The 14,914-nt window shown below is 34.3% G+C and overlaps 1 protein-coding gene across 2 annotated transcripts in view; it reads right to left on the bottom strand.

Annotated features, from left to right (window-relative positions):
* Positions 1-2,906: 2,906 nt before the first annotated feature.
* Positions 2,907-14,914, bottom strand: part of LOC139779912 (fatty acid synthase-like) — a 65,172-nt gene continuing 53,164 nt past the window's right edge. For both annotated transcript variants that reach the window (XM_071718407.1, XM_071718409.1), the window contains 7 exons: positions 12,057-12,301; positions 11,288-11,981; positions 10,331-11,162; positions 9,741-10,216; positions 3,722-3,973; positions 3,314-3,565; positions 2,907-3,231 (listed from right to left, as the gene is read on the bottom strand). In XM_071718407.1, the coding sequence (XP_071574508.1) occupies positions 3,121-3,231; positions 3,314-3,565; positions 3,722-3,973; positions 9,741-10,216; positions 10,331-11,162; positions 11,288-11,981; positions 12,057-12,301 (2,862 nt within the window). In that variant the 3' untranslated portion in view covers positions 2,907-3,120. The remainder of the gene's footprint in view (positions 3,232-3,313; positions 3,566-3,721; positions 3,974-9,740; positions 10,217-10,330; positions 11,163-11,287; positions 11,982-12,056; positions 12,302-14,914) is intronic.

Raw genomic sequence — 14,914 nt, 5'->3', positions numbered from 1 at the left:
ACACTTGTACAATTCATTGTAAAAATAATATTTATTTAATGTTTATTAAATACTTATTTCACATTGATTATTTATTTGAAGTAATAATTTATAAAAAAGATTTATTAAACGTTTATTTAACGTTTATTTAATATTTGTTTTACATTAGTAAGTTATTTGCAATAATAAGTTAAAAAAACATTTATTTAACATTTATTCGACATTAATTTAATATTTATTTTATATTAATTATTTATTTGCAATAATGATTTAAAAAAACATTTATTTAATATTTATTCGACATTAATTTAATATTTATGTTACATTAATTATTTATTTGCAATAATGATTTAAAAAAACGTTTATTTAACATTTATTCGATATTAATTTAATATTTATTTTACATTACTTATTTATTTGCAATAATAATTTAAAAAAACATTTGTATAATATTTATTCGACATTAATTTAATATTTATTTTATATTACTCATTTATTTGCAATAATAATTTGAAAAAACATTTATTTAATATTTATTCGACATTAATTTAATATTTATTTTACATTACTCATTTATATTTGCAATAATGATTCAAAAAAATATTTATTTAATATTTATTCGACATTATTTTAATTCTTCGAGTGGGTGTCGGCCACCCAGACAAAAATTCAGGCCCGATATTTTTAACCCTTAAATGCCACACCTCTCAAGAATCTCGTAAATGACACATGGGGTCTAAAAGACCCCAGCATGAAAAATGTCTTCTTACTTATTGATTTTTTGATATTTAGTTATGAAAATTATTTTCAATGTTGTTCAAGGCTTAGAAAAGAGAATAAAATGCTTATATTGTTAAAATTTCAATTTCAACATAGTATACAAAATTAAGATCGCCAACAGTTAAAATATTGGCTCCAAAATCAAAAAAATAATAAATAATAAATAAATAAATATGAGCTCCATTTTTGGAGGGAACATTTGAAAATATATCATTCTAAAGGGTCTGGGGTCCGCTGGACCCCGGGTGGCATTTAAGGGTTAAGATAGGCTTTAATAATCAATGTCCCTCCACCTAGGATCCCTATATATGTTTGAGTCCTTCTCTCGAAGATGCGTACAAAAAGGCTTTAAGCCATGTCAGTTATGTTTGATAAACATTCGAAAGTTATTATAGATTGTGACCACCCGGGATGTGACCTCGATCGGTGTATATTTCTTATCGCGACCAAAAATTACAACATTTTTGTTCATCAAGCACATTTCGGGTTCTGCATATTTTATTTGAAACACCCTTTTAAGATGTTTCATGAATTTTTACGTGCACATAATTAAATTGGAAATATGAGACTGAATCCATTTGGGTGCCGACCATCCAGTGTAGTCAAGGCGTATTAAAAAAAGAGGTGTGGCCTCGGGAGGGTTAATATTTATTTTGCATTAATTATTTATTTGCAATAATGAATTGAAAAAAACATTTATTTAACATTTATTCGACATTAATTTAATATTCATTTTACATTAATTATTCATTTGCAATAATAATTTGAAACAACGTTTATTTAACCCTTAAATGCCACCCGGGGTCCAGCGGACCCCAGACCCTTTACAATGATATATTTTCAAATGTTCCCGCCAAAAATGGAGCTCATATGCTCCCATTGATGATAGTTGAGTGATTGACCTACCCGTTTGTACACTTAGCAGTACTCAGTTTACTTAATTTTTTATACTATGTTGAAATTGAAATTTTAACAATATAAGCATTTTATTCTCTTTTCTAAGCCTTGAACAACATTGAAAAAAGTTTTCATAACTAAAGATCAAAAAATCAATGAGTAATGAGACATTTTTCATGCTGGGGTCTTTTAGACCCCTCATGTCATTTACGAGATTCTTGAGAGATGTGGCATTTAAGGGTTAACATTTATTCGACAGTAATGTAATATTTATTTTACATTAATTATTTATTTGCAATAATGATTTAAAGAAACATTTACTTAACATTTATTTAATATTAATTTAATATTTACTTCAAATATTATTTTATATTAATTATTTCATTATAAGAGATGTTTTATTATTTTTCTGTTGTCGTTTTGCTCTATCCAAGTAGAACAAAAAGTCAAGATGATATCAAAATAACGTCATATTGATAGTTTAGTGTGTTAATTTAGTATTTTATTAATTTAATATTTCCAAGATACGTTACGAAAAAGTAGTACTAGCAATCAGTATACTCAGTACTGAGTGATCAGTACTCGTAGTATTGACAGTATTAGTATGTTAATACTCATGAATATTGAAAGATGGTCAGTACTGTGCCTATTAGTTCTTACAGTACTGGCAGTACTATCATGATAGTACTCCGAATATTAATCTGATAAAGTACTGACCACTTCAATACTTTGAAGTACTAATGAGTATTATTGCTTGTAGTACTGCCAGTACTGTAAAGCACTGACAGACACAGTACTGATCATTCTGCAGTATTCATGAGTATTAACATACTAATACTCTCAATACTACGAGTACTGATCACTCAGTACTGAGTATTGATTGCTAGTACTACTTTTTCGTAAGGGGCAAGTTTCTAATTTGCACACTTTTAAATTTTAAATTTAACCTTTTTTTATAAATTGGAAAAGGGTCAGCTTAGTAGCACAAAGTGGGGTTTTACAATTGACGCAATGTCAAATCGATGTTGACTTTGGAAGTTCAAGCTACATGGTCCATATATGAACTTCGCATGTGGACCTTTGATCGCGTATAAAGCTGGGTCTAATCAACGAAATACGCGATATTATATCTCCGCAAATTCTCAACAAAAATATTAACTATTATAGGTCTTTGCAAACATCTCAACATCAGCTTCAAAATTTTATTACAAAAATTGTTCCATTAAAAAAATTGAAGGTGACTCACGTAATCTTGAAAAAATTTTCGAAAATTTATTTCATCATTATTTGTCCTGCTGACCATCATACAACTTTTGTTTAAAACATTTTCTTTTAAAATTAAAAAGAGTAAAACTTTTGGGAAGTAAGTTTAAAATGAGACAGCCAGTACACATACAGAGATACAGATTTATATGTATAAGGAACAAATGTGACTTAAATTTAAAGTATAAATAAATTAAAGCATTAAATTATAAATGGTGGCTCTCCGTTAATCGCAGCTAGTACTTTCTCACTCTTCAGGATCGTCACATGAGTACCGTCGATGTAATGTACTTTCACCAGATTTTGAGTTACCTTAAATAATTACGTATTTCATTAATAAAAAGTTTCGTTGAAATTTGAAACTTACCAAATACAGATCAAACTTTTTAAATACCTTCTGCAAACCATAATCCTCTTTAAGTGGTATATGCAACGAGAATGCTGATTTTAGCAATATTATGGAAGACTTAATAGGCGGCAACGTAGAAGGGTCATATTGCCGAATTGCAGATACATTTTTATAAACTGTCGTACATAGCGTCTTTAAATTTGCGGGTGAGAGTGACGTATTCGTAGCTAAGAATTGTTCGGCAAAAATATTATATCTTTCTTCCCAAGTTTTACATTTCTTCAATTCCATTAGAATCTACCAAATTATATATTTTGTTTTTAATATAAGTTTTATTTTAAAATAAGAAATACTTGAAACAAAAGACTATAATAAGACTGATATTGATACTACCCCTTATAAAGAAGACAAAAATTAATTTTGATACACTTAAGCTCAAGAAAAAAATTATACTTTTTCACTGCTTCCTGCTGAATAAACTTCCATGATATTGGTTAGAACAATAATTTGAAGATCTGTATTAGGATTTGATGTAAAATGTTTGTACATCGTTTGTATTTGTTCAGGAGCGCCGTCGATGAGAACCAGCCGGCCTTTAAAATTCATATCTTCCAATCTTCTGGTTAACTCAATTGCGACAATAGATCCGAAAGAGTATCCTACCATTACGAAATCTTTTCCACCTCTCAGTTTTGGTAATATGTACTGAAGAAAAAGGAACGAGTGTATTTGATAATTTTTTATGTCTCTTAAATAAGAATTCACGACAAAACGTTCCAAAAATAATGTACCACGACAAAACATACTACGACAAAATGTCCCAAGACACAATGTCTCCTCAGAAAAGTATCCTACAAAACACTCACGACAAAATATTCAAATAAATATATATATGTCATTTTCAGTTCTATTACATCCATTCGACAATCGAATAACTTTCCTCGTCGACTGTACAAGTGTACAGACATTTGAATCTATTTACAATATCACATGTGCGTACATAATGATGGCTTGTAAACACTACCAACAGTTCCAACTCAGCTTTAAGTCCTGTGTCTACGATGCTAGAACTTGGTCCAAGTTCTCAGATCGAGGGCAAGTTACTGAAACTTGGATCGTGGACACACCAGTTTTGCATCCAAGTTCAGTGTGTCCACGATCCAAGTTTCAGTAACTTTTCTTCGGTCCGAAAACTTGGACCAAGTTCTAACATCATGGACACATCAGGCCTTTACTGCGGCAAGAAGCAATGTCTTTCACATTCTTAGCTAGTCAAAAAAGTGGAAAATTATTACAACACCAAAGTTTTATTACTACAAGCACTGTACAAGTACAAGAAAAGTGTTTTGACGGATACACTCGCTACTTACGCGCAGGAGATAAAATGTCCCGGGCGTTGCCAAACGATAACCGAGGAAGAGACAGGTAATCCCTTACGAAAAAGTAGTACTAGCAATCAGTACTCAGTACTGAGTGATCAGTACTCGTAGTATTGAGAGTATTAGTATGTTAATACTCATGAATACTGCAGAATGGTCAGTACTGTGTTTGTCAGTGCTTACAGTACTGGCAGTACTACAAGCAATAATACTCATTAGTACTTCAAAGTATTGAAGTGGTCAGTACTTTATCAGATTAATATTCGGAGTACTATCATGATAGTACTGCCAGTACTGTAAGAACTAATAGGCACAGTACTGACCATTCTTCAATATTCATGAGTATTAACATATACTAATACTGTCAATACTACGGCTACGTTCGGGGAGTGCACTATTAGCGCTATTTGCTTATTCTATCCTTGTTCTACACTTGATGAGCGATAAAGATAGAATGATGCAATAGCGCTAATAGCGCGCTCCCCGAACGCAGCCTACGAGTACTGATCACTCAGTACTGAGTACTGATTGCTAGTACTACTTTTTCGTAACGTATCTTGGAAATATTAAATTAATAAAATACTAAATTAACACACTAAACTATCAATATGACGTTATTTTGATATCATCTTGACTTTTTGTTCTACTTGGATAGTACTGCGCAAGAGTAGGGGAGAGTGGGCTCTCTTGAGCCACGGGGTCCAATGTGACAGTGCGAGTTTTCTGTATTAATGTTCTGCAAAATAGTGACGGTGGGTATGAAAACTTTCGTTTTCAAAACATATAACTTCCATCAAAAAAGTATGCCGAAATAAGCATATATACTTTAGATAAAACTCAGATATGTAATTGGAGCTTTGCAAAGCAAATTTTTACTTGTCATAACTTTTTGTATAATCCATATGTATCCATATGTATAATATGGATTTCTAGGGATTCTACAGTTAAAAAAAATTCATAAGACGTTCGTCGGGATCTAGGTTCAATTGGTATTAAACCTAGATCCCGACGAACGTCTTATGAATTTTTTGGTACGTGCGTACAAAAACGTTTAATTGTTCTGTGTCTGAAATATTTACGATAAATAATATCGATGTTCAGTCGTGTGGTCCAATGTGACGCAGGTTGATGGGGTCCTCTGTGCCACGCTTACAGAACTACCTAACCAACTTACGTGACAGCGCGAGTTTAAGTAGTGTGTTTCGATCGCGGAATAGTAAATGTTAGTGCCTAAATTTTCCTATAAAATGAAATAATTTCCATCGATAATCATATCCACACTTTCATTTTCTCTTTTTTTCTCCCTTTAGTTACAGATCACATGTAATCGAGTCGCTGTCAGGCAATATTCGTTGATCTCTGCTAGGTTATGACAAAAAGTGAGGTTATAGGACTTTGTTTTCAGTTTTTAATTTCTTAGGTCATCTGATGAAACAAATATGACACGATTATTGATAAATTGGTTCTCTAGCACAGTCTTGGTTTTTCCTTTTTGTAGAGAGAAGAGTTAATAGACTACGTGTCACAGGGTACCCTACCTTTCACATTACATGTCACAGGGTACCCTACCTTTCACATTACATGTCACAGTGTACCCTACGCTATGGCTCAATCGACCCCACGCGTGGGGTCCACTGTGACAAACGCAGCATTTCGAAATATCATTATTTTTACAAAATATTTCTAAAAATTTACTTCTTAAATCATTTACAAACAAAGTTTATTATATTAAACATCGAATAGTCTCATTTATATTATAATGAAGTTATTAAAAACCATTTTTAATGTGATTTGAAAAAACGTGGTTCAAGGGTGCCCACTCTCCCCTACTGCTCCTGTATCACACGTTAGTATCCCACGAGTATTCGATAAGTACTAAAAGAGTACTGGAGGGAGTACTGGAGGGAGTACTGGAGGGAGTACTGGTGGGAGTACTGGGGAGAGTACTGGAGGGAGTACTGGGTGGAGTACTGGGTGGAGTACTGGAGAGAAAGTACTGGAGGGAGTACTGGAGGGAGTACTAGAGGAAGTACTGAAGGGAGTACTGAATGAGTATTGGATGAGTACTGGGAAGGAGTACTGACGAAGTCAGTATGGTCGAATTTAGTAGTACTTTGAGTACTTATGTCTCCAGTATTTTCACCAATACTTTTTCCAGTATTAAAACCAGTACTACTTTTTCATAAGGGATATCAACATCTATTCGACAATCACTAGTCACATCTTACGTCTATACATTACATAATGTATTTAACATTAACAACGACGTTATCACCGATGTAAATTTCTTAGATCCGTTATGAACAAAACGATACGTAATCCCTTATGAAAAAGTAGTGCTGGTTTTAATACTGGAAAAAGTATTGGTGTACTGGAGACATAAGTACTCAAAGTACTACTAAATTCGACCATACTGACTTCGTCAGTACTCCTTCCCAGTACTCATCCAATACTCATTCAGTACTCCCTTCAGTACTTCCTCTAGTGTACTCCCTCCAGTACTCCCTCCAGTACTTTCTCCAGTACTCCCCCAGTACTCCCTCCAGTACTCTCCCCCCAGTACTCCCTCCAGTACTCCCTCCAGTACTCCCTCCAGTACTCTTTTAGTACTTATCGAATACTCGCGGGATACTAACGTGTAGTACATGCGCAGTAAGGGAGAGTGGCCACCCTTGAACCACGTTTTTTCAAATCACATTAAAAATGGTTTTTAATAACTTCATTGTAATATAAATGAGACTATTCGATGTTTAATATAATAAACTTTGTTTGTAAATGATTTAAGAAGTAAATTTTCAGAAATATTTTGCAAAAATAATGATATTTCGAAATGCTGCGTTTGTCACAGTGGACCCCACACGTGGGGTCGATTGAGCCATAGCGTAGGGTACACTGTGACATGTAATGTGAAAGGTAGGGTACCCTGTGACACGTAGTCTATTAACTCTTCTCTCTACAAAAAGGAAAAACCAAGACTGTGCTAGAGAACCAATTTATCGATAATCGTGTTATATTTGTTTCATCAGATGACCTGCTAGAAATTGAAAACTGAAAACAAAGTCCTATAACCCCACTTTTTGTCGTAACCTAGCAGAGATCAACGAATATTGCCTCACAGCGACTCGATTACATGTGATCTGTAATTAAAGGGTGAAAAAAAGAGAAAATGAAAGTGTGGATATGATTATCGATGGAAATTATTTCATTTTATAGGAAAACTTAGGCACTAACATTTACTATTCCGTGATCGAAACACACTACGGAAACTCGCGCTGTCACGTAGATAGGTTAGGTAGTTCTGTAAGCGTGGCACAGAGGACCCCATCAACCTGCGTCACATTGGACCCTACTGAACATCGATATTATTTATCGTAAATATTTCAGATACAGAACAATTAAACGTTTTTGTGCGCACGTTGGTATTGAACCTAGATCCCGACGAACGTCTTATACATTTTTTTTTATTGTAGAATCCCTAGAAATCCATATTATACATAACAAAAAGTTATGACAAGTAAAAATTTACTTTGCAAGGCTCCAATTACATATCTGCCTTTAACTAAAGTATATATGCTTATTTCGGCATAATTTTTTGATGGAAGTTATATGTTTTGAAAACGAAAGTTTTCATACCCACCGTCACTATTTTGCAGAACGTTAATACAGAAAACTCGCACTGTCACATTGGATCCCGTGGCTCAAGGAAGCCCACTCTCCCCTACTCTTGCGCAGTACTATCCAAGTAGAACAAAAAGTCAAGATAATATCAAAATAACGTCATATTGATAGTTTAGTGTGTTAATTTAGTATTTTATTAATTTAATATTTCTAAGATACGTTACGAAAAAGTAGTACTAGCAATCAGTACTCGTAGTATTGACAGTATTAGTATGTTAATACTCATGAATATTGCAGAATGGTCAGTACTGTGCCTATTAGTTCTTACAGTACTGGCAGTACTATCATGATAGTACTCCGAATATTAATCTGATAAAGTACTGACCACTTCAATACTTTGAAGTACTAATGAGTATTGTTGCTTGTAGTACTGCCAGTACTGTAAGCACTGACAGACACAGTACTGACCATTCTGCAGCTATACTCTCAATACTACGAGTACTGATCACTCAGTACTGAGTGCTAGTACTACTTTTTCGTAAGGGATCACGCTCCGGACATAGTGCACGTCAAGCAAATTATAGTTACAAACAACATTATGAAACGAAAAGTGATCGAATCCAACGAAAAACATCGTTTCTATTGTGTGTATAACCGATATCAGTGTATCCGTACAAACTAAAGAACCTACAAACCTAAAGAATCTAACGAACCTAAAAAAAAACACAAGACACTTGCAATTAGCTCTTGCCAATAATGCTCTCATAACAGATATCGTGTAATAATTTTACACATAGTAATTATTTTTTTAGGTATTTTTTGTTGGGGACATTTTGTCGTAGGATATTTTGGCACGGGGATATTATTTTTTAAAACCCCCAGATAGCAAGTAGCCCGCAGGTTGCTGTCAATTTGCTTAAAACTGCTCTGCTAAGGGCCGGTTTCACCATCTCCGATTAACTGTAACCTTCGATTAAACTCACTCTTCGTCTCTTTCTATGGGGGACAGTTAGAAAGAGATGAAGAGTGAGTTTAATCGAAGGTTACAGTTAATCGACGTTGGTGAAACTGGCCCTAAGTTGCCTTCAATATTGGGAAAACGGCTACCGATTTTGCCTATTGGATTGCCGACTTTTATTGCCACCAAAACGGTTGCCAACAGATTGTGGCAACTTTTATGGCAATAAGTATGCTACGAGCTTTCCGCTTGTTTGCGTAAGGTAATCGTTGTCTGCATAATGCTTTTCAATTGCTCTAAACGAAATTACTGTTGTCCGGTGACAGCAATATGATGACAACTGAAGGGAAACTTATGCCAAACACTATTTCCTTTTTATGCCAAGGAATGCTTGGCTATCTGGGACATTTTGTCGTGGAATGTTCTGTCGTTGGATATTTTTTTGGACGTTTTGTCAGACTACCCTTAAATAAAAACAATTCTTCGTCAATATAATGTGCAATTACTAGTTGCATACGTTTGTGAGATGATCAGTCGTCTCCGATATAATGTTCGTAGCATCGATGTTGTTTGTATTATAATGCAGGGATGTTATTGAAAATTTAATATTTGGTATCAAATAATTGAATATGGTTCCACATCCGTCGATACCCGGTATAAGAAATACTTCGGTCGTAGATTTCTGTCTTTTAGTCGAGACATCTAAACAAGCTTCTGAAATAAAATCTTCGTCTTTTAGAACACCAACTAGAAATTTTATAATGTCTGGCTCCACCATATCAAATTTCTTCTTGTCTTGGGTATTATCGTCGCTAACATTTGCATTGGATATCTTATTGAGCTTCGCGAAGGTAAGATTTCGTATCTCTGGCGCAGTCAAAAAAATGTCAAACTCTCGTTCCAAAGTTTGCTTAATTTCCACGGCCATCATGGAGTCCATTCCAAGTTCGGCCAGACATGAATTTTGACTTACAACCTTCATGTCTTTTATGTCTGTATAATATAAAAAATTATTATAATTTATACCGTAATGTATTACTCGTAAACTGGTTTAGTACAAAATATATTAAGTATATGCGAAAAGTAAGTTTATGTTGAACCATGTACCTAAAATATTGGCGACAGTGTTTACCAGTCTGTCAAGCCCGGAAGATCCCGCTTTCTTTTCAGCTACGACCATGCTGCTTACAACCGGTCGGCTTTGAATTAAAAACTTATCGAGCTCGTCGAGACAGCAAGATATCTTTTGCTGCAAGGTGCCACCGATAATTAATTCCTTATCGTCCTCCTGCATGTCAGCGACAAGACCCACGTCACCCACAGCCCCCCACTGAATCGCTAATCCAGGTAATCCTTCCTCCGCTCTCTTCTCGCACACCCTCTCCATGATGGAGTTGGCCATGCCATAATTAGTCTGTCCAGCATTTCCTCTGCCGCAGGAAACGGAAGAAAACACTACAAAGTGCCGCAGTTGAGGACAGATCTTTCTAGAAAGCTTGTCCAATGTTTGCGTTGCTCGAGCCTTCGATTGGAAGGACTCCGCAAAGGTCTCCGCGGTTTGATTCTTCAGGACACTGTCCTTCAGCACCACACCGAGATTGAATATCGCATCTACCGGTGCTTCCCTTTCGGCAATTCGCAAGAGGTATTCGCAGTCCTTAGGATCAGCGACATCGATATTCTTGATGATCAGCACGTTTACACCGTACGATTTCCATAGTCGAACTTTCATGCGTTGGTACCCGTTTTTCATTCCAGTTCGCGATATCAACACGACGTTCCTGGCGCCCCGAAATATCAGCCAGTCGGTTAACTCCAAACCGAATCCACCCAGACCTCCTAGTATAATATAACTTTTATTTCTGAGACAGTAATATCGACGATATGCGACAATCGACTTGTCTAAAGGTTTATCCTTTTCCTGGATATTTATAATTATCTATAAAAATATTCATATGTTAAAAATGCACATTCTATGTGAAATAAGTAAGTTCTTAAGACTATTATGAATAATCCTTTATACTACTTAATTCTTTATGCTACTATTAATCAATATTAGAGTACCTTCCCCATGTGTTTTCCACTCGCCATGTATCTGAAAGCTTCTTCGATTTCTATTTTCGAAAAAACTTTTACTTGAATTGGTTTAATGGTTCCATCTTCAAGACCGTCGGCTACCATTTTGGACAGTAGCGACTTATACTTGTGATTGCCAGTACACATATTGTCGAGTAAAATCCCATAAAAGCTAATACCTTTCTGAAACATGGACATATCTAGTGGATTGTTAGAAATGAGATCAAATTTGCCAATCTCCAGAAAACGACCGTTCATCGCTAAGCAACGAACTGACGCGATTAACTTTTCTTCTGCCAATGAATTTAACACGATGTCGACGCCGTGACCGTTCGTTTCTCGCATTATCATTTGTTCAAAGCTGGTATTTCGCGAATTTCCAATGTGTTCATCCAGAATGCTCGGAAACATCTTCTTAATGAAGTTTCGTTTGTCGTTCGTGCCCACAGTAGTAAATACTTCGCATCCTTCTTTGAGAGCGAGATGAATAGCTGCTTGTCCAATGCCTCCAGTACCAGAGTGTATAAGTATCTTATTGCCTTTTTTCATTTTCCCATATATGTATAAGGCTAAGTAAACTGTGCTGTAAACACACGGGACCGTCGCAGCCGCTTCGAATGTCCACGCATCAGGTATCTTCCAGCAAAAATCTTTATCTTTCACAACAACGTTTGCGATACAACTAGAAAGAATAATTTTATTTAGTTTCATTTTTTTTACATTACGCAACGGAATTATTTTTTAGAACATTATTTACTTGGTATCACGGATTCCCATTACACGTTGCCCGTTGGCATCGAATCCTACGTATTCTAATCCAAGGGATATATATTGAAATAACCGTCCTCGCGAGATCGCTTGACCAGATACTAATTTACCAGTCGCAAGCATTACATCTTTGAAATTGAGGGATGAGTAAACCACACGTACTAAATCCTCACGACGAGATTCGACAGATAAACTGTTCTCTATCCAACAAAATGTACTTAGATCGCCACGGACCTATAGAAAAACATCTATTTCGTAACACATGACATATATAAAACAAAATTTCAAGTAGAGAAATATCGTGAAAGTATTTAAAAAGCGATTTAAAAATACATAATATTACCCACACAGCACATGATATCATTCGTATATACTGAATTAATACTCAATATACTATAGATGTACAAGATATACTGATAATATCTCTATAATATATTTTGCAGTATATTATTTTACTGATATTTTAAAAATATTCGAAATTTATCAGTAATATTCGGTCTATTTATCGAATATTTTCAGGATATGCTAAATTTATCAGAATAGTATATTATTTTACTAATATTTTAATTTATCTAATATTCGAAATTTATCACGCGGGCGGCAGCGCGAGCTCGCGCGGCAGGAGAGTTCGGCTCGCGCCCGCTACGCGGCGCATCGCCAGTATTCTTTCGCGTAATTAAGATTCAACATCGACTCCTATATCTAGGGCAGCTCGGCAGGGTTTCTCCAGCGTTCTCAAGTTCGCCATTCCAGGACGTGCTCACCAGCAGGGCCTCTGACATAACCCGTTTTGTTTACGAAGTGTGCTCCTCATCCGGGGCCTTCGTTTATACTTGCTTTGCAGGGCATTAAACTTTCTTCGGTAAGAGTCGACAGAGAGCAAAATTCAAAAATTTGTTTGGATTAACGCAACAAAATTATTTGTTTGGTTTGTTAACAAGAAAAATATTTTCTAGTAGATACTGGTAATGTGATCAAAATATTTTTTTAATATACTCACAATATACCAAGAAATATTCTCAGTATATACTGAGTAAGCTTTTAGGGCAGACATTAGAACATCCTCAGTACGTTCTCAAAATATCATAGACGTATTTCAAATATCAACAGGATATACACAGTCTACGTTTGTGATATACTGAGAACATTCTCAGGATCTACCTGTGCTGTGTGGGTACCCACATAGCAAAATATATCACCAAGATATCTAGAAGATATCTGAATGACGAAATATCTGATTGCGCAAGATGTCATGAGAATATCTCAGAGACATCTCCTAGATTATAAAAAGCCATGATAATTTTATCTCAGATATGATATCTGATTCTGCATATATGTCGGATATCTATCCCTTACGAAAAAGTAGTACTAGCAATCAGTACTCAGTACTGAGTGATCAGTACTCGTAGTATTGAGAGTATTAGTATGTTAATACTCATGAATACTGCAGAATGGTCAGTACTGTGTCTGTCAGTGCTTACAGTACTGGCAGTACTACAAGCAATAATACTCATTAGTACTTCAAAGTATTGAAGTGGTCAGTACTTTATCAGATTAATATTCGGGTACTATCATGATAGTACTGCCAGTACTGTAAAGAACTAATAGGCACAGTACTGACCATTCTGCAATATTCTTGAGTATTAACATACTAATACCCAATCAGCAGACAATGTTTTTTAAATGTGTTTTTAATATTTATTTTTTATTAATTATACATTTGTACAATTCGTTGTAAAAATAATATTTATTTAATGTTTATTAAATATTTATTTCACATTGATTATTTATTTGAAGTAATAATTTAGAAAAAATATTTGTTAAACGTTTATTTAACGTTTATTTAATATTTGTTTTACATTAGTAAGTTATTTGCAATAATAAGTTTAAAAAACATTTATTTAACATTTATTCGACATTAATTTAATATTTATTTTATATTAATTATTTATTTGCAATAATGATTTAAAAAAACATTTATTTAATATTTATTCGACATTAATTTAATATTTATGTTACATTAATTATTTATTTGCAATAATGATTTTAAAAAACGTTTATTTAACATTTATTCGATATTAATTTAATATTTATTTTACATTACTTATTTATTTGCAATAATAATTTAAAAAAACATTTGTATAATATTTATTCGACATTAATTTAATATTTATTTTACATTACTCATTCATTTGATATAATAATTTGAAAAAACATTTATTTAATATTTATTCGACATTAATTTAATATTTATTTTACATTACTCATTTATTTGCAATAATGATTTTAAAAAATATTTATTTAATAAAAAAAACTCATAAACTATCTTTATTGCTTATCCCCGCAGGGTTTGCAAGTCGTTTTTATAAGGAACGTTACCCAAACCTTTACACTACTATACCCTTTCTCCTCTCACTTTAACCCTTTTGGACCAACGGCTTAACGTCTCTTTCCGAAAGACGGAGCCCAGTTTGCTCCGCACAAGAGCCTATCTTGCACGGAGGGGCGCAGCTTCGGAAAAACATTCCATGTTTACATGGCTCTAGTGGACTCGAACCTGGTTCCTCAGATTACGAGTCTGGCGCTCTACCACTAGACCACACTGCCGCCCTAATATTTATTTAATATTTATTCGACATTATTTTAATTCTTCGAGTGGGTGTCGGCCACCCAGACAAAAATTCAGGCCCGATATTTTTAAGATAGGCTTTAATAATCAATGTCTCTCCACCTAGGATCCCTATGTTTGAGTCCTTCTCTCGAAGATGCGTACAGAAAGGCTTTAAGCCATGTCAGTTATGTTTGATAAACATTCGAAAGTTATTATAGATTGTGACCACCCGGGAT

The sequence above is a fragment of the Temnothorax nylanderi genome, unplaced genomic scaffold (assembly GCF_030848795.1).
Source record: "Temnothorax nylanderi isolate EJ_2023f unplaced genomic scaffold, tnyl_v1.0 TNYL_tig0250_pilon, whole genome shotgun sequence".
In the NCBI taxonomy this organism is placed as follows: domain Eukaryota; kingdom Metazoa; phylum Arthropoda; class Insecta; order Hymenoptera; family Formicidae; genus Temnothorax; species Temnothorax nylanderi.
The sequence above is the reverse complement of the archived record's forward strand: the minus strand, read 5'-3'. Positions and strand labels throughout refer to the sequence as shown.